Genomic DNA, 23,618 nt, shown 5'->3' with positions numbered 1-23,618 from the left:
TCGACTATCACTAATCTGGCAGCGTTGGGACCTGTGAGGTGCCACATTAGTAAGTTTTCTGGATCACCAGTAGTTAGATTAGCACATACAGTTTACCTAACAGCTAACCACCTCATCCAACCTTTAACAACATTGACTGCTAAGCTAGTTTAAGAAAAAAGTTCCCCAGCAGCCAAAAAATATTTAGCAAATAATTTTATTAGTAATTCTAAAATAAATATTGTAATGTCAGTGTTGTCGTTTTCTTGCTTAAAATATCAAAAAAAGTCTTTTTTAGTGTCACACATGTGGCCCAGTAGGTTACTTTATTTCTTGAGAAGCCGTGTCGGCCACATACGTGTGACGCTATTACCGGCACACATATGAAGGTCGTTTGTGATTAGTTTATTGCATGCGTGGCGAACACTGCAATAAAACTAATTGCGATCAAATAAACTCTCAAATGTCACAATAAGTTTGTCAGTATCGTTAGAGATTTTGTAAAAACAAGTTTGTTAGCGCAGTGAATACACTGCGCTAATGAATTATATTATTATTCATCGTATTGTGTGTTGTTTTTCCACAAGTTTATACAAGTGTGTTGTAAAAAAAAAAAAAAAAAAAAAAATCTGAAAAGGAATGGCTAAAAGAAAATTACTAAAATAAGAGGAACTGAGAGAAATTGCTGAAATTTACAACTAAGCAGAGTTAAACTTCTCAAAGACATACACCGCTGTCGAGTTTTTTCAAAAGTTCAACTTTATCTGTTATGGACAATGTATGATGTTTGCCCTTTACACCACGAGAAACACTTCCTTTATGCACTGGGACCATGGGTGGGGTTAAATGTGAGCAGGTTATAATAATAAATGCAGAAAAACAAGTAGGAATGGCTTGCCAGTGTTTATGAGTTCGCACCAACAGCTGATGCTGCAGCCAATGCCACCAAAACAGCGGTGGCAGGTTGGTGCGTCGACCCAGGAAATTTGAAATTACGTTCCAGAAATTATGTCCGAATAAGCAGTGGAACCAAATTAGTGAGGGTCAACTTGTATAGGAAATTAAATTATATAAATCAACTAAATACTTACAAGATACAAAATGAATGGTATCTTGTACACTAAATACTTACAAGATAATAAAAATGGAGTAGCTCATTGCACGGTTAACACAATATTAATTGTGAATGACTGCATTTTTAGTAGGTCAGTCATAATGTGGTGAATCTATGTTGCTGACCGCTCCTCTAGTTTCAGCCACTTACAGTATTACTTTCATAAAAGAAATAGTTGGCTACTAAGAAATATAAAGGGCGTATCAACAAATGATATAAAAAAAATGAATGGTGTTTAAATTTATTTTAAAGAGTAAGAAAGAGCCCTACTTGTGGTATTCAGTTTATGTTTCTGATAAGATGATTTACTCTACCAGAATGGAAAGCATTCAAAGACTGCATAGTAAGACTGACAGAGCAGGTATGCAGAAGGACAAGCAATAGAAGGAGATAGAAAAAAATCCCATGGTGGAATGAGAGAGGCTGTGAAAAACAATAATGCATTCAGGACCTACTTCCAGAACAGAAATGATGAGAATAAAGAGAGATATGAAACCGTGAAGAGAAAGGTCAAGAGGATAGTTAACAAGGAGAAAAAAGTGTGGTTGGAAGAATGGAGTGAAACTCTACGATATATCGATGGTAATAAAAAGATGCTGTATGATATGGTGAGGAATAGGAGAAGACATGGTGAGCAGAGCAAATACTTGATGGATGAGAATGAGAACCTAATAACCAAGGATGAAGAGATAAGAGAAAAATGGAATTATTTTGAACGTGCAGGACAACCAGCAAAAGGGACAAAGGTAGGTTGATCATAAAAGAGGGGATGAAAGAGAAGATATGGAGAGAGACCACAGACTTGACGTGGAATGATGTAATGCAGGCATGGAAATATATGAAGCCAGTTAAGTCTGCTAGTATAGATGATATAAACAGACAGATGCTGAAGGCTACGGGCGAGGCAGAAATAGTGTGGATGTACAGAATGTTCTGCAAGATCTGGGATAAGACAGGTGCCGCAGGACTGGAAAGAAGGTTTGATCATCCTATTGTTCAAGAAGGGAAACAGGAAGAAGTGTTCAAATTATAGAGGCATCACACTAACATCACATGTGAGTAAGCTGTACGAGAGAGTGTTAGAGCAGAAGGTAAGAGGAACGACTGAAAATAGGATGGCCGAGGAACAGTATGGCTTTAGGCCTGGCAGATTGACGGTGGATCTAATTTTCTGCATCAGGCAACTGATGGAAAATGTTATGAACACAAAGAATTATGGATGGCATTTTTTTAAATAAAGAAAGCATTTGATGCCATGAAGAAAGTGTGGGAGGTTTTGAGAAACTTGGTGATAGAGGAACATCTTGTGGAGAGAATTAAGAATATGTACACCAACACAGTGGGAAAGGTAAGAACAGTGATGGGGTTGGAGAGCTTCAAAATACATCAGGTTTGAGGGAAGGAGATGTCCTGTCACCTGGTGGTGACAGGACATAGCTGTCATGAATGATGTACAATGTATAGTGGTGAAACAACTTGGACAACATCAGATAAAAGTCATGCTCTTCACAGATGACCTCTGCATATGAGGAGAGAGCAGGGAACAAGTGCAATGGCATGCTGATAAGTGGGCTAGTATGGCCAATGAATCTGGACCAGTTTTCAGTCAGGAGAAAAGTGAAGTAATGGTTCTAAAGAGGAGTGGTGAGCCTGACAGATACATTACGATGGTAAGGAAAGAGCTAAAAATTGTTAAAAACTTTTAAGTATCTATGAAGCAGCATTACAAAGACTGGAATGATAGATGAAGAAATAAGTAGAGGATACAAGTGGGCAGGAATTTCTATAGGCAGACAAGCGATCTGATCTGGAACAGGAACATACCACTGAAGTGTAAGAAGGCTATATATCAGACCTATTATGTACCAATTGTGACATATGTATCGGAAACTTGAACTAGGAAAAAGGATGAAAGTAGAATACAGGGTACAGAAATGAGATTTGTGAGGAGCATAGCCGGAAAGACAAAAATCAAGAAATGTGTGATTAGGGAGAGAATTCAGGTTGAAAAACTCCAGAATAGGATTGAAAGGTCCCGTTTGAAATGGCTTGGATATATCAAGAGGATGACCACGAGGAGTTTGCCAAGAAGAATGTTTGATTTACAATTAAGGGACAAAAGACCAAGGGGTAGACCAAGAATGATGTGGCAGGACATGATAAAGGCCGATGTCATTAAGAGGGGAGTAAATTGGAGTGAAATCAACAATGGAGAGAAGTACATGGGCAGGGCATGGTGGCGAGGCTTCATACATCAGATAATGATGTTGACCAGATTAACTACAAGTTTCGTATAACTAAAAACAAAATACAGTAGGCCCTCGATTTAACGGACTTCAGATTTACCAGACAAAATTTCTCTCCTAAAGAAATTTGCGAATAGCATGGACCTAAAATTTCAGGGCAGTGATGGATGGCTGTGGCATTTTCAAAAGTGCTATGGCATTGTTAATAAAAGTACCATTGTTGAATCTTTAGGTGCAGATGTATAACAAGTTGAGGCTTTCAGAAAATATCTAAATGACCTCATTAAAAATGAGGGCCTCATTTTATCACAGCTTTATAATGCTGTTTTATCGTGCTATTCCTGAAAATACCCAGGCTTATAAGCATGAAACAAGCACCCCTGGTTGTAAGCTAAAAATGAGCAAATTTAAGTTTTATTTTGTGCAAATGTTGATGGCTTGCATCGGCTTAAGCCTATGGTAGTTGGTAAGGCAAAAAAACCTCATGCTTTAAAGGATTTAATGAACCAGTTACCAGTAATATATTCCCACTCAAAAATTGCCTGGTTTACAATGGATATTTTCTGTGAATAGTTCTTTAACCATTTTATTCCTGATGTGCGATGATCACAGATGTGCTGAAAATTCCTTCTCACGAAATAAACGCTGTTTTACTGCTAAATAATGCACCTGCTCACCTTACTGCTGAGAGGTTAGTTATCAGGGATGGGAGAATTAAGTGTGTTTTTCTGCCTCCTAACACTACTTCACTGATACAGCTAATGGATCAGGGTGTAATCGTTGCATGTAAGAGGTTGTATAAGAAGAAGTTTTTGGAAGAGGTGATGGTTGTTTTGTAAGAAACAGAAGACGCAGAAGAATATACAAGAGGCACTGAAAAATTTACATCAGATCTGCTATCTTAAATGTAGCAGCTGCGTGGAAAGACATGAAGATTACTACCTTGGCCAATGCTCGGAAGAAGTTACTGTACAACGCAGAACCTGAAATGGACTTTCAGGGAGTTGAGACGTCTAATTTTCGGGATACTTTTCTGAGGGCTGGCAACAAAAATGTAAAACAGTGGCTCAAAAGTGATGAAGGTGATCCGGGCTATCAAATTTTTTCTGAGGTAGAGATTGCGGAAAATGTTCTTCATGGAGAACAAAAGCACAATGATGATGACAAAGACGAAGAATCAGTTGCACCTTATTCTAAATTGTCTGTTATAAGACAATGTATGAATGACATCATAAATCATATTGAATCATCACCAGACCCTGATGTGCTTCCTTATTATGAACATTTTAGAGAATTTCAATCTACAGTAATAAGGAAGCAGCATCAAGGTGTAAGGCAACTGAAGCTTGATGATTTCTTCAAAACCATTTCATCAACTGGACTTGTTTCACCAGAACCCTATAACCAGCAAGGAATTAATGCCTCTCCCTCCATATGACAGTTATTTCTGACTCTTTGGCGCCTCCGTAGCCAGGTGGGAAGGAGCAGCAGTGCGTAGCACACGCTTCTTGATTAGACCGGGGTTCGAGCCCGTCATCACCAAATACGGAGTGCGGAAAGGTCAGGGAATGATCACCGCATATCCCGGAACAATATGGCCTTAGTTGCTAATGCTCCTAAAAACCAAATAACAAACAAACAATTTCTGACTCTAACTATGATTCTTTCAATTAAGTTAATATCAATATTGAATATTACGTATCTTTTTTTAACATTTTTTTGTTTTTTATTTAACAGAGTTTAAGAATTTTAAAGTTTTTTTTTCCCTCTGAAATGGATTTAAATGAAAAAACTAATGTTCACATTGAAAACAACTTTGTGTGAGCTTTAAGAAAGAAAAAAAAAGTGGTGGACACACTCCATTAGTTACATTGTATAGTTTTTGATGTGTTTAATTAAAATACAGTTTGGTTCCTGTCGTAAATTTATTTTTATATTTTTAATAGATGTTTTAGAGAAAAATGTTGCATATCATAATTGGCTTGTTTCTAATTCTTCAGTTTTATTTTCTGCCTACACCAAAGCTCACAACAATTGTAAAGCAGTTATTAATCAGTCCAAACTAGAGCTTGAACAGGCTAAGAGTAGAAAACTTGCTTCTTGCCCTAATGGTAGCCAAGCATTCTGGTCTCTTGCCAAAGCTATTGGCAACTACTTTTGCCCATCTCTGCTCCCACCTCTGTCCAAACTAGATGGTTCTGTTGTCACTTCAGCCAAGGATGAAGCCGACCTGCTAGCATCCCATTTTTCTTCCAACTCATGTATTAATGATCTAGGTAAAACACCTCCCACCATTCCCAACACGCTCCATTCAATGCCTCCTGTGGTCTTCCGTCAAAAAGATGTCAGAAGGATTTTGATGAATCTTGATGCTAAGAAAGCTCCAGGTCCTGATAGTATTTCTCCACTTGTTCTGAAAACCTGTACTCCTGAACTTACTCCTATTTTTGGCCGATTTTTTTCACTTTCTTATTCCAAAGGTGTTTTTCCTTCTGCTTGGAAATTTGCTCTTATCCAGCCAGTTCCTAAAAAGGGCAACAAATCCCTCCCATCCAATTATCGTCCCATTGCAATTACTTCTACTTTTTCTAAAGTAATGGAGAAATCAATTCACCACCAACTCTTAAACTACCTAGAAACCTTCCGTCTGATCAACGATCGCCACTATGGATTCCGCCAGTGTCGATCCACTGGTGATATTCTCGCTTATGTTACCCATTTATGGACTAATTCAATGGAAAGGTATGGTGAAACACAAGTAGTTGCTCTTGACATCTCAAAGGCTTTCGATCGTGTTTGGCATAAAGGTCTTCTAAACAAGCTTCCATCTTATGGTTTGCCAACTGTTTTTAGTAATTGGTTATCCAGTTTTCTCTCTGATCACTCACTGGGGGTGATGGTAGATGGCTCTCTGTCTTCTAACTTCTCCACTAATGCCGGTGTCCCCCAAGGTTCAGTTCTTTCCCCCACTCTTTTCCTCTTGTATATCAATGACCTTCTTCCATTGACTGGAAATCCTATCCATAGTTTTACCGATGATAGCGCATTGCATTCAACTTTCCATTTTGAGAAACCTTGTCCTGCTCAATCAGCTTCAACTTCTCGAAAATCTGCTACCAATTCCTTAAATGCCGATCTTCAGGTAATTCTCCAGTGGGGCAAAGACAACTTAGTTGATTTCAACCATTCTAAAACTCAGTCTTGTCTTATATCTCACAAAAGGGATTCTTCTGCTCCTATGCTTATCAAAGTGACATTCTGATTTCTAGGCAAGTTGATATATCTCTTTTAGGGATCACCCTGACTACAAATATTGCTTCCTCTGCATCTAAAAAACTTGGTTTTCTCTTTCGCTCTCGGCATTACTTTTCTTCCATACAGCTGTTCACTCTCTACAAATCGCAAATCTGCCATACCATGGAATATTGTTCCCACATCTGGGTCGGTGCCCCCAAAACCTTTCTCAGGTTTCTAGATTCCACTCAGAAGAGGAAAGTTAGGTTAATTAATAACTCATCTCTAACAGAGATGAGTCATTAATCTAACATCTCCACTCGCTGTCTCATAGATGTACTGTTTCTGTTGCATGCCTCTTCTACAGATGCTTCCATGGGCACTGTTCTTTTGAATTGGCTTCTATAATTCCTGCTCTCTCTTTCAAAACAGTCCAAACACGTACCGCCACCAGCCAATATCCATTTACTGTCCAACTTCAAACTCAATGAACCAACCTTTCATCTTCCTCGTTTATTCATTCAACTGCCGTTTTCTGGAACAACCTTCCTTCCTACGTATTTCCTGAAAATTACGGTCTACAGAAGTTCAAGTCCAATGTCAACAAATATCTTCTTTCGTCTTCTCAACCTCCAACCCAAGCACGGTACTAAGTACTATAGGTTCTAATACCTCTCGTGTTTGGGGTTTACATAAAAAAAAAAAAAAGGTGTCTTGCATAAATTACTTAAAGCACATTATAATAATATTTTATTCATATTTATACATTATAACATTTAGACTCAAGTTATATTTAAGTTAACATTTAGACTCAAGTTATATTTAAGTTATATCAACTAATGAGATATAACTTAAAACGATGCCGTTTTATTAATAATCTGATTTATTCAGATATAGCTATGTATTCCTGATGCATTTGCACTATATTTATACATTATAACATTTTAATACATCCTCTACATTGAAGTTCATTATTAATATGCTTTTAAAATACATTCAATTTAATGGACTTTCGGCAATAGTGGCCACCCCTTCCCCCAGTTAGTCCATTAAATCAAGGGCCTACTGTAATTCTAGCATATGATTAATGCACTGGTATAGTATACTTACTAATACAACAGCAACATCTCTGCTCTTTTTGTATAAGATACCACTTTTTATATATATATGTAAAGCATCATCTTCCAAAAGAGAAGTTAAACTCTTGGATTCAAATGAAATCTCGTCATTAATAATAAAGTCCTCATTAGTAAAAATCCACATATGAGTTCCAGATGGTAAAGTCCTCTTTGTAGTCAAGAAAAATCTGCAATAGAAAAATCAACACTATAATTTAGATGAATGTATATAATTTAGACGTCTGGCTGATTTATATTATATTATTAATAATAAAAAATAATATAAATCCATTCTTCTTATATGAACATTCTCTTCTATTCGATAGGAGAGTTTGGAGCAGATAAAAGTCCAATCAAAATGAATAGCTCATTTGTTCCTTTTTCTGAGTGTGTTATTCTTTTAGTGAATGAACATTTCTTTTAAGAATGTCCAGTTTGGTAAGTTTTTTTTTTTTTTGTATCTGATGTATACCTGATGACAAAGTTAAGTATTCCAGTCCCTTTACTATATTTATTGTTATTTAACATAGTATTCCTATAACATTATTATTTGGCCACTAATTAGCTCTCAAAAAATGAAAACATTTGGCTCAGTCAAACTCAAACAAAATAAGTTGTAAACTGATAATGAAATAATAATGGATATTAGCATTATTTGAATGCATATGATACAACAATGCAAGCATATACAGTACCAACCAAAAAAAAAAAAAACCTTCCCATTTCACCCATCCATTTGCCTCAAAAGTTTGTCCAGTTCTTCCTTGAATTTATTTAAGCTATCTACTTCCAGAAAGACATATGGCAGTTTGTTCCAGCAATCAACTGCCTGTTGGCTAAATGCAAATTAATACACATCTATTCTACAACTGTCTTTCCTCAATTTGAATTCATACCCCCTCAAGTGCTGAATCTGAACAAGAGGGAGAATCCCATCAGCACTGAGCTTGCTCAAACCATTAAGGTCACCTGGATGAGATCAGCCTCAATCAGATCACCTTGCAGGCGCCAAGTCTCCAGACACTAATTTGCAAAACTTAAGCAGCATTTCTTCGTAAGAGCAAATCTTTGTTCCCCACAGCAATCTCATTGCCCTTCTCTGTACCATTCCAGCAGCTCTACATCCTTCTTAAAATGAGGCCTCCAGACCTGTATGCAATATTCAGAGTGTGGCCTGACCATTGCCTTATACAAAGGGATAATCACCACCTTATCCCTGCTAACAAAATTCCTCTATATCACTGACAAGTCCCCATGCACTGCTCTAGAAGCCCATCTACACTGCTCTGAAAACTTCATATCTCACGGCACAATTACTCCTGGGTCCTTTTCATTCTTTACTAACCTGAGTGTAGTACCACACAGTTGGTAGGTTACTCTGGGGATACTGCAACCTGTATACAGTACTTTGCATTTCTCAATCTAAAACTTCAGTTGCCACCTCTCAGCCCATCTGCCCAACATTTCTAGATCCTGTTGCAGTAGCGTACTGTCATTAACAACCCTGCCAACCTTCATATTGTCTACAAACTTTCACATTAAACCTCATATACCTTGATCAATATCACTGATAAATACAGAAAACAACAATGGGCACAACACCAAACCTTGGAGAACTCCCCTAACAGCATTAGTCGACAAAGAGTAATGTCCATTGGTACCATTCTGGCTACTCCCACATAACCATCCCTTTATCCATAGCAACAACTTGCCCATAATGCTAAAATGCTCCAATTTGTACAACAGTCTTCCGTGTGCAATAGTATCAAAAGCTCTCCTGAAATCCAAGTATATGATATCAAAATTCTTTTTTGCATCCAGTTCCTTTGTGACCACATAATAGTATCCAATCAAATTGGTCAGACAAGACTTCCCCTTAACAAACCCATGCTCTGTCTGAACTGTAACTGCAGTCTTGTCTGGAAGATCCTACAATGCTTCTTAAACCAGTGGCTTCATTATTTTCCCCAGAAGAGAAGTTAAAACTAACAGGTCTGTAATTACTCGTGTCACCCTTTTATCCTCCCCTTTTGTGAATTGGGGATACATTTGCACATCTCTCTCTAGCTGTTGAGGATCTCCCCCTGAAACCAAAGATGCTCTCATTATTATGGCTAAGGAGTTGCTTACTTCCTTTGCTGCTCCCTTAATATAACTGGATAGATCCGTCCACCGCAGGTAACTTCAACAATTTCTCCTCTACTTTGCTCTCAGTTATTACAAAATCATTTAGTTCCTTGTTAAGAGTTTGACAAACTTTTGGATGTTTGTTATTTGGTTTTTAGGAGCATTAGCAACTAAAGCCATATTGCTCCGGGATATGCAGAGGTCATTCCCTGACCTTTCCGCATCCTCCGTATTTGGTGGTGACGGACTCGAACCCCAGTCTACAAACAAACTTTTGGACTCCACTTCCCTACAGAATTCCTCATGTGTGAATGTAGATGTAAAATATTCATTCAGTTTGTCAGCTACCTGAGCAGGATCATCAACAGTCGAACCATCGATATCAAGTGAACCAATCTGATTCATCCCCTTCCTTCTAGAGTTTACATAAAGAAATCTTAGTTGGTTTTCTTTGCATTCATCGCCAAAGATTTCTCGTAATCTGCCTTTGCTTGGCTAACTTCCTTTGTGACTTCATTACAGATTAACTTATATCTACCATAGGCTTTTGTGGCCCCTCATAATTTATATGCATCTCATGCATTTTTCTTCTCTGCCATGAGTCTCATTAGCTCATCTGACTTCCATTTGAGCCTAAACCTAGAAGAGTATTCTAGTAGCTTCCAAGATTACTTCCTTGAATGCTTCCCATTTAGAATTTGCTGTTGGCAACATGATCAGTTATTCTCACTATATAGAATTTAAAAAATGTCCGAGACCACTGTTGTCACCTTTAAGAAAGTAAAAACCCTTCCCTTTACCCCTGATGGTAGTTACATCTTTAAGTAAATCCCACATCAATACACAACATTGCACTGTCCACCTTTGTCAACTGGATGCACTGCCTTAAATTATGGCGCCTCCGTAGCCAGGTGGGAAGGAGCAGCTGTGCGTAGCACACACTTCTTGATTAGACCGGAGTTCGAGCCCGTCACCACCAAATACGGAGGATGCGGAAAGGTCAGGGAATGACCACCGCATATCCCGGAGCAATATGGCCTTAGTTGCTAATGTTTCTAAAAACCAAATAACTAACAATAACAAACCTTAAATTATGAGTTTCTCAACTCGCCCTCCGTTCCTATCCTTTCTGTACACATTGTACTCCCCAAATTACAATTCTGCATTCCTTATATCTGTGTGACACTGCACCCAGCAATCTGCCTTTGATGACCAGCACTTAATTCATCAACCTAGCATTGGTGTACACAGAAGAATACATGCATCTGTTCTTACACTCAGTTACCCTAACACAGCCCATGTATTTACTTGTTATAGCAATACTTACATCAATATTTACTGATTAGCATCAGCAAATATTCTTGTGCCCTTTCTATTTAAGTGCATCTCATCCCTGTAGAAGCAGTCCCTCCTGTTAACCTGAGTTACTCAAGTTACATATACATGATTTACTCATTTTACTGGACATTTATCTATTCAAAGCCCCAGCAACTTGCAAAGGAATATCCATATAAAATGAATGGTTTTATATTTTATTAAATAAATACATACATAGGCATAAAGTGAAATAGTTACTAACATGCCTAAGAAACCTTACATCGTGAATACAAACTATTCATGATGTAAGGTTTGTTAGGCTAGTTTGTTATAATACAAACTAGCATAAATCTCATTTGAAATATAACTAAACAATCCTTTCAATCTGATGCTAAATCAGGCGATTTCTAAATCACATACAGTTATGTAAATATAGAGGTATATGAAAATTATATACAGGAACTCCCTGACTTATTTGGTGGTTGCACTCTGCGGAACGATGCATAACTCGGAATTTGACCCATGCTTGTGTAGCAATCACGACTGTGCTCGCTGAATTAATTGAATCAAAAAAGAAATGTTCAACGAACATGTAAATAGAATTATTTATTGTATTTATTCAATTTTTTATCTCATGCACAGGAAAAATTACAAAAGTGTGAAATTTAAAAAAAATTCAAAATTATAAAATTACAAAAAAAGAGAAAAGCATAATGTTAACAAGTTTTACCTCTTGAGCATCGTTGCCAGAATCTACATCTTCAGCTGATGTGGAAGTTGAGGGCCTTGGAAATTTAGAAGGGGTCAGCCACTCAACCTTACAAAAGAATATATTAATGGATGACTGAACGGTGTTTTTTTTTCTTTTCATGGCAGATTACTTTGTAGCAAGCAAGCATATCATTCATCCCTCTGTTAACTTTTAAGAATCGTTTGCTGTCAGGATTAATCTTCTCAAACCTCGCCATTGCCAATGCAATTTCACAAAATGCCATTGCCATCTCTCTGGTGATAAAGCGTCTTGGCTCCTCAATTGGTTCATCTTGAGCTTCGTTAGTATTTTCTTCTTTCACTATCGCTGCCTACAGGTCAATAAGTTCTTCATTAGATAATTCCTTCTCTTCTTCCTCTATTAACTCGTCCACGTCTTTGGCATCAACCTACAACTGAAGCAGCTCTGCAATCTTTACAATCTTATCTCTTCATATGATTCATCTTTTTCAAATCCTTCAAAGCCTTTTGAATCTTAACTTTTAAGAATCGTTCACTGCCAGGATCCATCTCCTCAAACCTTGCCATTGCCAATGCAATTTCACAAAATTGCCATCGTCATTTCTCTGGTGATGAAGAGTCTCGGCTCCTCATTTCGTTCATCTGGAGCTTCGTCAGTATTTTCTTCTTTCACTATCGCTACCTGCAAGTCAATAAGTTCTTCATTAGATAATTCCTTCTCTTCTTCCTCTATTAACTACTCCACATCTTTGGCATCAACCTTCAACTTAAGTAGCTCTGCAACCTTTGCAATCTTATCTGTAACCTCTTCATATGATTCACCCTTTTCAAATCCTTTGAAGCCTTTTACATGCTGTGGGCATATTTTCTTCCATGCACCATTTTCTTACTATTGAATACACCATGAATTGTCAAAATAATAGAGCAAGCTTATCTGCGAAAAGATCTAAACCTCCCAAGGACTTCCTAATTCATTTCACAAATAAACGTGGTCTTAATTCCAATCTCAACGATGTCCATTTCCACTTGCAGTCTTCCAAACACCGTGTACTTTTTCTGACTGAATCTCAGTTATCAGTTGATTCAACTACTTCTCATCTCAGATGTCCAAATTATTTGCTGTATGATTCCTTTCGCCTCAAAGGTGGTACTTGTGCATATGTCCGTTCTGATATTCCCTGTCAGAGACTTGGCAATTTGGAATCTCCTCTCTTTGATCTTCTCTGGCTTAAAATCTCTCTACCTCATTGTGTCAAATTCATCTGTTGTCTCTACCGTTCTCCCAACTCCACTAATCAATTGGAGCTCTTTGACTTCCTCTCTTTGCAACTCGACTTTCTCCAGTCTAACTTTCCTAACAGTGAGGTAATTTTCCTTGGTGATTTTAACGTTCACAACTCCAGCTGGCTTCCATTTTCTAGTCACACCGATCCTGCAGGTCGAGATGCTGAGGCTTTTGCAATTACTAATGACCTAGCACAGATTGTTCATTTACCTACAAGAATACCGGACAATCCTAATCATACAGCCAATACGCTTGATCTTTTTCTCACAAACAACCCTTCTAAGTACAAGGTCGAAGTGAGAGGTCCTTTAGGCACTTCAGATCACAACTTGGTGATTGTCTCTTCTCCAATGGAACCTTTATCTCATGGCTATTCCCAACCTCGTATTGTTTGGCATTACAAGAATGGAAAATGGGATGACCTGCGAGACTTCTTTTCTTCTTTTCCTTGATCTGATTACTGTTTCAAAACTTCTGATGTCAACGTTTGCTCAGATCATGTCAGTGAAATTATTCTTGCAGGAATGGAATCCTTTATCCCACACTCCACTTTAAAATCTCGTCCTTTATCTAAACCTTGGTTTTCCAATAAATGTGCTAAGGCTGTCCAAGAGAAGAATGTTGCATATCGTAATTGGCTTGTTTCTAATTCTTCAGTTTCATTTTCTGCCTACACCAAAGCTCGCAACAATTGTAAAGCAGTTATTAATCAGTCCAAACTAGAGTTTGAACAGGCTAAGAGTAGAAAACTTGCTTCTTGCCCTAATGGTAGCCAAGCATTCTGGTCTCTTGCCAAAGCTATTGGCCACAACTTTTGCCCATCTCTGCTCCCACCTCTGTCCAAACCAGATGGTTCTGTTGTCACTTCAGCCAAGGATAAAGCTGACCTGCTAGCATCCCATTTTTCTTCCAGCTCATGTATTAATGATCTTGGTAAAACACCTCCCACCATTCCTAACACGCTCCATTCAATGCCTCCTGTGGTCTTCCGTCAAAAGGATATCAGAAGGATTTTCTTGATGCTAAGAAAGCTCCAGGTCCTGATGGTATTTTTCCACTTGTTCTCAAAACTTGTGCTCCTGAACTTACTCCTATTCTTTGCCGCCTTTTTTCACTTTCTTATTCCAAAGGTGTTTTTCCTTCTGCTTAGAAATTTGCTCATATCCAGCCAGTTCCTAAAAAGGGTGACAAATCCCTCCCATCCAATTACTTCTACTCTTTCTAAAGTAATGGAGAAATCAATTAACCGCCAACTCTTAAACTACCTAGAAACCTTCTGTCTGATCAACGATCGCCAGTATGGATTCCGTCAGTGTCGATCCACTGGTGATATTCTGGCTTATGTTACCCATTTATGGACTAATTCAATGGAAAGGTTCGGTGAAACACAAGTAGTTGCTCTTGACATCTCAAAGGCTTTTGATCGTGTTTGGCATAAAGGTCTTCTAAACAAGCTTCCATCTTATGGTTTGCCAACTGTTTTTAGTAATTGGTTATCCAGTTTTCTCTCTGATCGCTCACTGAGGGTGATGGTAGATGGCTCTCTGTCTTCTAACTTCTCCACTAATGCCGGTGTCCCCCAAGGTTCAGTTCTTTCCCCCACTCTTTTCCTCTTGTATATCAATGACCTTCTTCCATTGACTGGAAATCCTATCCATAGTTTTGCCGATGATAGCACATTGCATTCAACTTTCCATTTTGAGAAACCTTGTCCTGCTCAATCAGCTTCAAGTTCTCTAAAATCTGCTGCCAATTCCTTAAATGCCGATCTTCAGGTAATTCTCCAGTGGGGCAAAGACAACTTAGTTGATTTCAATCCTTCTAAAACTCAGTCTTGTCTTATATCTCGCAAAAAGGATTCTTCTGCTCCTATGCTTATCTTTAGTGACACTCCGATTTCTAGGCAAAAGGATATATCTCTTTTGGGGATTACCCTGACTTCTAATCTCTCTTGGCACAAGCATATTACAAATATTGCTTCCTCTGCATCTAAAAAACTTGGTTTTCTCTTTCGCTCTCGGCATTACTTTTCTTCCAAACAGCTGCTCACTCTGTATAAATCGCAAATCCGCCCTGCCATGGAATATTGTTCCCACATCTGGGGTGGTGCCCCCAAAACCTCTCTCAGGCTTCTTGATTCCATTCAGAAGAGGGCAGTTAGGTTAATTAATGATTCATCTCTAACAGAGTCTCTCCACTCGCTTTCTCATAGACGTACTGTTTCTGCTGCATGCCTCTTCTACAGATACTTCCATGGGCACTGTTCTTCTGAATTGGCTTCTATAATTCCCACTCTCTCTCTTTCAAAACAGTCCGAACACGTGCCGCCACCAGCCAACATCCATTTACTGTCCAACTTCAAACCCACAGAACCAACTTTTCATCTTCCTCATTTATTCATTCAACTGCCGTTTTCTGGAACAACCTTCCTTCATACGTATTTCCTAAAAATTACGATCTACAGAAGTTCAAGTCCAATGTCAACAAATATCTTCTTTCGTCTTCTCAACCTCCAACCCAAGCATGGTACTAAGTACTATAGGTTCTAATACCTCTCGTGTTTGGGGTTCTCATAAAAAAAAAAAAAAAAAAATCTTTTTTTAAGCACTTATTTTGCACATTTCATTGGTCCAAGTTATACCAATCTGTGGTATTTGAGCTCGGCGGCTCTAATGCTGGATAATTTTCTTTATCCATTTCAGCTCCTTTTCGTCCTGGGGGATTGGCTTTTCCACCCAGGCTCAGCCCCGCCATGGGGAGGCAGGAGCCGTGCCACTTGTGGCCAAGTGTAGGAGTTAGTACAGTTTGTATATAATAAAGAAAAAGGTACTTTCCTTTTTCTGGCTCTCCTTTTATACTTTTAAAAAGTAGAGCTAATTAACAGAAAGACTTTTAAACCAAAATAAACAAGGAAAAACTCAGTTGCTCTAGAAAAATTTATTTATTTATTTTTTTTTTTTTTTATGTGAACCCCAAACACGAGAGGTATTAGAACCTATAGTACTTAGTACCGTGCTTGGGTTGGAGGTTGAGAAGACGAAAGAAGATATTTGTTGACATTGGACTTGAACTTCTGTAGATTGTAATTTTCAGGAAATACGTATGAAGGAAGGTTGTTCCAGAAAACGGCAGTTGAATGAATAAATGAGGAAGATGAAAAGTTGGTTCTGTGGGTTTGAAGTTGGACAGTAAATGGATGTTGGCTGGTGGCGGCACGTGTTCGGACTGTTTTGAAAGAGAGAGCGGGAATTATAGAAGCCAATTCAGAAGAACAGTGCCCATGGAAATATCTGTAGAAGAGGCATGCAGCAGAAACAGTACGTCTATGAGAAAGCGAGTGGAGAGACTCCGTTAGAGATGAATCATTAATTAACCTAACTGCCCTCTTCTGAATGGAATCAAGAAGCCTGAGAGAGGTTTTGGGGGCACCACCCCAAATGTGGGAACAATATTCCATGGCAGGGCGGATTTGCGATTTATACAGAGTGAGCAGCTGTTTGGAAGAAAAGTAACGCTGAGAGCGAAAGAGAAAACCAAGTTTTTTAGATGCAGAGGAAGCAATATTTGTAATGTGCTTGTGCCAAGAGAGATTAGAAGTCAGGGTAATCCCCAAAAGAGATATATCCTTTTGCCTAGAAATTGGAGTGTCACTAAAGATAAGCATAGGAGCAGAAGAATCCTTTTTGCGAGATATAAGACAAGACTGAGTTTTAGAAGGGTTGAAATCAACTAAGTTGTCTTTGCCCCACTGGAGAATTACCTGAAGATCGGCATTTAAGGAATTGGTAGCAGATTTTCGAGAAGTTGAAGCTGATTGAGCAGGGCAAGGTTTCTCAAAATGGAAAGTTGAATGCAATGTGCTATCATCGGCAAAACTATGGATAGGATTTCCAGTCAATGGAAGAAGGTCATTGATATACAAGAGGAAAAGAGTGGGTGAAAGAACTGAACCTTGGGGGACACCGGCATTAGTGGAGAAGTTAGAAGACAGAGAGCCATCTACCATCACCCTCAGTGAGCGATCAGAGAGAAAACTGGATAACCAATTACTAAAAACAGTTGGCAAACCATAAGATGGAAGCTTGTTTAGAAGACCTTTATGCCAAACACGATCGAAAGCCTTTGAGATGTCAAGAGCAACTGCTTGTGTTTCACCGAACCTTTCCATTGAAGTAGTCCATAAATGGGTAACATAAGCCAGAATATCACCAGTGGATCGACACCGACGGAATCCATACTGGCGATCGTTGATCAGACGGAAGGTTTCTAGGTAGTTTAAGAGTTGGCGGTTAATTGATTTCTCCATTACTTTAGAAAGAGTAGAAGTAATTGCAATGGGACGATAATTGGATGGGAGGGATTTGTCACCCTTTTTAGGAACTGGCTGGATATGGGCAAATTTCCAAGCAGAAGGAAAAACACCTTTGGAATAAGAAAGTGAAAAAAGGCGGCAAAGAATAGGAGTAAGTTCAGGAGCACAGATATTGAGAACAAGTGGAGAAATACCATCAGGACCTGGAGCTTTCTTAGCATCAAGATTCATCAAAATCCTTCTGATATCCTTTTGACGGAAGACCACAGGAGGCATTGAATGGACCGTGTTGGGAATGGTGGGAGGTGTTTTACCAAGTTCATTAATACATGAGCTGGAAGAAAAATGGGATGCTAGCAGGTCAGCTTTATCCTTGGCTGAAGTGACAACAGAACCATCTGGTTTGGACAGAGGTGGAAGCAGAGATGGGCAAAAGTTGTGGCCAATAGCTTTGGCAAGAGACCAGAATGCTCGGCTACCATTAGGGCAAGAAGCAAGTTTTCTACTCTTAGCCTGTTCAAACTCTAGTTTGGACTGATTAATAACTGCTTTGCAATTGTTGCGAGCTTTGGTGTAGGCAGAAAATGAAACTGAAGAATTAGAAACAAGCCAATTACGATATGCAACATTCTTCTCTTGAACAGCCTTAGCACATTTATTGGAAAACCAAGGTTTAGATAAAGGACGAGATTTTAAAGTGGAGTGTGGGATAAAGGATTCCATTCCTGCAAGAATAATTTCACTGACACGATCTGAGCAAACGTTGACATCAGGAGTTTTGAAACAGTAATCTGACCAAGGAAAAGAAGAAAAGAAGTCTCGCAGGTCATCCCATTTTGCATTCTTGTAATGCCAAACAACACGAGGTTGGGAATAGCCATGAGATAAAGGTTCCATTGGAGAAGAGACAATCACCAAGTTGTGATCTGAAGTGCCTAAAGGACCTCTCACTTCGACCGTGTACTTAGAAGGGTTGTTTGTGAGAAAAAGATCAAGCGTATTGGCTGTATGATTCGGATTGTCCGGTATTCTTGTAGGTAAATGAACAATCTGTGCTAGGTCATTAGTAATTGCAAAAGCCTCAGCATCTCGACCTGCTGGGTCGGTGTGACTAGAAAACGGAAGCCAGCTGGAGTTGTGAACATTAAAATCACCAAGGAAAATTACCTCACTGTTAGGAAAGTTGGACTGGAGAAAGTCAAGTTGCAACGAGAGGAAGTCAAAGAGCTCCAAGTGATTAGTGGAGTTGGGAGAACGGTAGAGACAACAGATGAATTTGACACAATGAGGTAGAGAGATTTTAAGCCAGAGAAGATCAAAGAGAGGAGATTCCAAATTGCCAATTCTCTGACAGGGAACATCAGAACGGACATATGCACAAGTACCACCTTTGAGGCGAAAGGAATCATACAGCGAATAATTTGGGCATCTGAGATGAACAGTAGTTGAATCAACCGATAACTGAGATTCTGTCAGAAAAAGTACATGGGGTTTGGCAGACTGCAAGTGGAAATGGACATCGTTGAGATTAGAATTGAGACCACGTATATTTGTGAAATGAATTAGGAAATCCTTGGGAGGTTTAGATCTTTTCGCAGATAAGCTTGTTCTATTAGTTTGACAATTCATGGTGTATTCAATAGTAAGAAAAAGTGGGTGGGACATGCTGTATGAAGTAATGAAATTTTTGGATATGGCGTACATGTGGGAAGAATATACCCAGATCCTTGACATAACGTGGCCTCGACAATGCTCCCCGCATACACACTACTCGGACTCCCTCCTGTCACTATCTGGCAGAGTAGAGGTAGCAAGATTATACACTAGCTGATCCGGAAGCCTCCTAGAGAGTTACCAATAGGTTCGGTCCGGTGTACTAACTAGCCGGTGTACTAACTAACCTAGTACTGCCTGGTAACATAGAGGGGCGGCATTCCTCCATGTGGTGTGGGCGCCACACCTCGACCCCTGCTTACGTTGGTTCACACCTGGGTGGTCACCCACCATGTGCTTGTGCATGGAGGTTATACCCAGGATTACTAACAGTCCCACCATCGTGAAGGTGCAAGCAGAGGATTTGGTTGTCACAGACCGTCCGGACTTCGCCGAAATTGGGTCCACTTGACTTGAGTGTCACCCGAATATCAGTTCCATCAGCGTTTTAGACTCCCAGGTAGCAAGTACAGCTTGTCTGGCATATCTGAGAGAATGTCTGTGACAACCTCAAGGACCAAAATTGCTCTATTAACTGCAATAGATATAGCATAGAAGATCGTTTGGCCTCAAGATTCGCTTGGCACCAGGGGCCGTATGTACAAATGCTTTAGACAAATATTTCGTAAATGAGTGATGTGAGCTTGGAAATTAAGCTTGCTATATAATATCAGTCCAAGAATATTATTGGAGTATGGTTTATTTGCAATTCAGGATCAGGATGGAGGGCGCAACACTTGCAAAAGTGAGTGGCAGTGCAATTCTTTTCTGATAGCCGATAACCATTCCGTAAAGTCCAGAATTCTATTTTAGTTAGGGCAAGTTGGAGCTGCCATTCGATGGTATTGCCACTTTGAGACTGACATGCAATGTTAAGGTCGTCTGCATACATATAGGTTTCAATAGTATTTGGGATGTCTTTTGTCATGCTGCTAACTCAGATAGCAAAAAGTGTTGAACTAAGTATTGATCCCTGCGGGACTCCTTCTTCCTGAATGTGAGAAGCAGAGAGTAAGTTTTTATATCGTACCTGAAAAGAGCACAACTGCAGGAAATTTTGAATTATTTTAGGCATATGGCCCCTAAGTCCAAGATGGTAAAGATCCATAATGATACCATGACACCAGGTAGTGTCAAATGCCTTCTCAAGATGTAAGTTGACCATGACTAGATGTTGATTCGGACAAAGGCATTGAGGATATAAGATTCAATCTTGATGAGCACATCTAGGGTTGATCGGTTTTTCTGAAAGCCATACTGATGATCTGGCAGGAGATTTTTTTTTTTTTTTTGATTTGGTAGTTGTTGGCGCATCGGGTGGCCATATTGCACCTCCCAAGGTTTTTGCAGTACTCTGATCCAAGCCCGAGGCGGGAATCGAACCCACGACCTTTGGGTTGCTGGGCAGGTACTTTACCCACTCGGCTAGCCCGGTCGGCACAGGAGATTCTGTGATTAAGGATTGATTCACAGAATCTCCTGCTACACTGATCCAATTTGTGCAGCAGTGCAACAGTATCAAAAGCCTTTCTAAGATCCAAGTATATAATATCAAAGTTATTCCCTGCATCCAGTTCTTTTGTGACTACATCATAGTAGCCAATCAAATTGGTCAGGCAAGACTTCCCCTTAACAAAACCATGCTGTGTCCGAGCTATAACTGAAATCTTGTCTAGATGGTCCTGCAGTGCTTCTTTAACCAGTGCCTCCATTAATTTTCCGGGAACAGAAGTTAAAGTTACAGGTCTATAATTACTTGGGTCAGCCTTTGATCCTCCTTTGTGAATTGGGGTCACATTTGCACATCTCCAGTCCATGGGTACCTCCCCTGAGTCCAAGGAAGCTCTCATAATTATGGCTAAGGGTTTGCTTACTTCCTTTGCTGCCTCCTTTAATATAACTGGATAGATCCCATCCACCCCGGGTGCCTTTCTTGTGTTTATCTTCAACAATTTCTCCTCCACTTTACTCTCAGTTATTACAAGATTCTCTAGCTTACTGCCAGAGTTGAATACATCTCTGGCATTCGCCTCGCTGAATAACTCCTCATGTGTGAATGTCGATGCAAAATATTCATTTAGTCTGTTAGCTACCTGAGTAGGATCATCAACAGTTGACTCATCGATATCAAGTGGACCAATCTGATTCATCCCCTTCCTTCTAGAGTTTACATAAGTAAAGAACTCTTTGCTGTTTTTCTTTGCATCCCTTGCCAAAGATTTCTCGTAATCTGCCTTCGCCTGCCTAACCTCCTTTGTAACTTGGTTACAGATCAACTTGTATCTATCATAGGCTTCTGTGTCACGTGTTAATTTGTATGTATCCCATGCATTTTTCTTCTCTGCCATATGTCTCGTTAGTTCATCTGACATCCATTTAGGCCTAAACCTTGAACAATATTTCTTAGTTATGTAAAGCCTAGTAGCTTCCAAGATAAGTTCTTTGAATGCTTCCCATTTTGAATTTGCTGTTGGTAACATCATCAGTTGGTCCCACTGTATAGAATTTAAATACTGCCTCAGTCCATCGTAGTGACCTTTACGAAAGCAATAACCCTTCCCTTTACCCCTAATTGTAGTTACCTCTTTGAGTAAATCCCACTTCAGCACACTGTGATCACTGCCACCTAGTGGTTCGTTTATCTGCAAATTCTTACATCTGTTTGAGATGTTTGATACATCTGTTTGAGACATTTGTTTCTTACATCTGTTTGAGATGCTGTTGAGATTGGGTGCTTTGAGTGTGAGATGCATAAGAATGACTGGGCATGGTCAACAACTTGTCAACATTTTCTTGCCTGTTTTCCACATTTCGCAAGGTTTAGAATAGGCTGGGTGATTTCCTTTGCAGTTGGGGCAAATGGGAGTTGAGGCTGAACAGCCTTCTTGTGCATGCTCCTTGAAACCCACAAATAGGACAAATGGCATCACCTCTACATGCCTGCTGGGAATGTCCATATTTCTGGCACTTAAAACAACAAATGGGATTAGGAATATAAGGCCGAATTCAGCAGTTTAAATAGTTTTTACTTTTACTGATGATGGCAAATCTGGGGTACTCAAAGTTAAAATGATGGATCTAGTTGGGACAAGATTTTCATCTTTTTAGCCATTATGCATTTGCGCCAATTACTTTTTTATTACTCAGTTCTTGAACTAATTCCTCTTAAGATACTGTAAGTAGATCCCATTCAATTATGATGCCTTTCGAGGAATTTAAGGTGTTTTGTGGAGTAATAGATACTGGCAGCCCACTGAATGTAGTTGTTTTGAGCAGCCACTCCACAATTTTTGGAGTTGGCTGTTTGAATAAGGAGGGCTCGAGATTGCAATCGTTTTACCATTTTTGGTGTTCCAGCAATGGATTCCAAATATCTCTGTATTACAAATGGTAACAATTTGTCCACATGCTGGGTGGAGAGGGAATGTACTACGAGAAAATTTGGCATGTCATTGCACTGCGCTTCCCTTCGAAGCCTTTTCGGTTGATTATAGTCCTTATCAGTGGATGTGTCTGGTCTGGAGCTTGAAGGCTCTAGAGATGGATATTCATTTGAATCTATGGTTACTCCTTTTAGCCCTGGAGGATAACTTTTCCCTCAGGTTACTGGCCCTGCCACAGGGAGGCAGGAGCAGTGCCACTCTGAGGCCAAGCGGTTGAAGTGTTAGTTGATTAGTACAACTAGAAATACAGGAAAATAAAGAAAGGTGTGTTTCCTTCCTGTGTTCTAACTTGTGGCTTTCAAGTATAGAACTGGTTTTAAAGAAAAACTGTTGATATAAATGTAAGAACTTAAAAAAAAAATAACTTCAATCTCTATTCAAAAGCACTATAAATCGCAAGAATATCGCTTGGCCTCAAAATACACTTAGCACCCGGGGCCAATTTTGCGAGCAAGGATAAGGTTGTTGTTATTTGGTGTTTAGGAGCATTGGCAACTAAGGCCATATTGCTCCGGGGATATGCGGTGGTCATTCCCTGACCTTTCCGCCTCCTCCGTATTTGGTGGTCACGGGCTCGAACTCTGCAAGGATAAGGTGGTGATTATTCGCTTGTATAAGGCAATAGTCAGACCTCAACCTTGAGTACTGCTACATGTGTGCAAGCCTCATTTTAGGAAGGATGCAGAGTTGCTAGAAGGAGTACAGAGAAGGGCAAATAAGGCTGGTGAGGGGAACAAATGGGTGCTCTTATGAAGAAAGGCTTAAGTTCTGCAAATTGTAGCATCTGGAGACTAGGCACCTGCGAGGCAATCTGATTGACATGTATAAGGCCTTGAATGGATTGAGCAGACTCAGTACTGATAGGATTCTTCCTCTTGCTCAGATTACAAACCTGAGGGGCATAAACTCAAATAGAGGAAAGACTGTTCTCGAATAGATGTGACGAAATTTGCCTTTAGGCAGGGGATAGTTGAGTGCTGGAACAAACTTCCATCTGT

At 39.4% G+C, this 23,618-nt stretch overlaps 1 protein-coding gene across 1 annotated transcript in view; it reads right to left on the bottom strand.

Moving 5' to 3' along the window:
- LOC150088304 (uncharacterized) overlaps positions 1-23,618 on the bottom strand; it is a 134,652-nt gene that overhangs the window by 49,271 nt on the left and 61,763 nt on the right. Inside the window, exon 4 of the mRNA XM_090370692.1 lies at positions 7,684-7,879. Within this exon, the coding sequence (XP_090226818.1) occupies positions 7,684-7,879 (196 nt within the window). The remainder of the gene's footprint in view (positions 1-7,683; positions 7,880-23,618) is intronic.

Source organism: Mastigoproctus giganteus, chromosome 3 (assembly GCF_048544385.1).
Source record: "Mastigoproctus giganteus isolate SK-2022 chromosome 3, ASM4854438v1, whole genome shotgun sequence".
NCBI lineage: Eukaryota > Metazoa > Arthropoda > Arachnida > Uropygi > Thelyphonidae > Mastigoproctus > Mastigoproctus giganteus.
The sequence above is the reverse complement of the archived record's forward strand: the minus strand, read 5'-3'. Positions and strand labels throughout refer to the sequence as shown.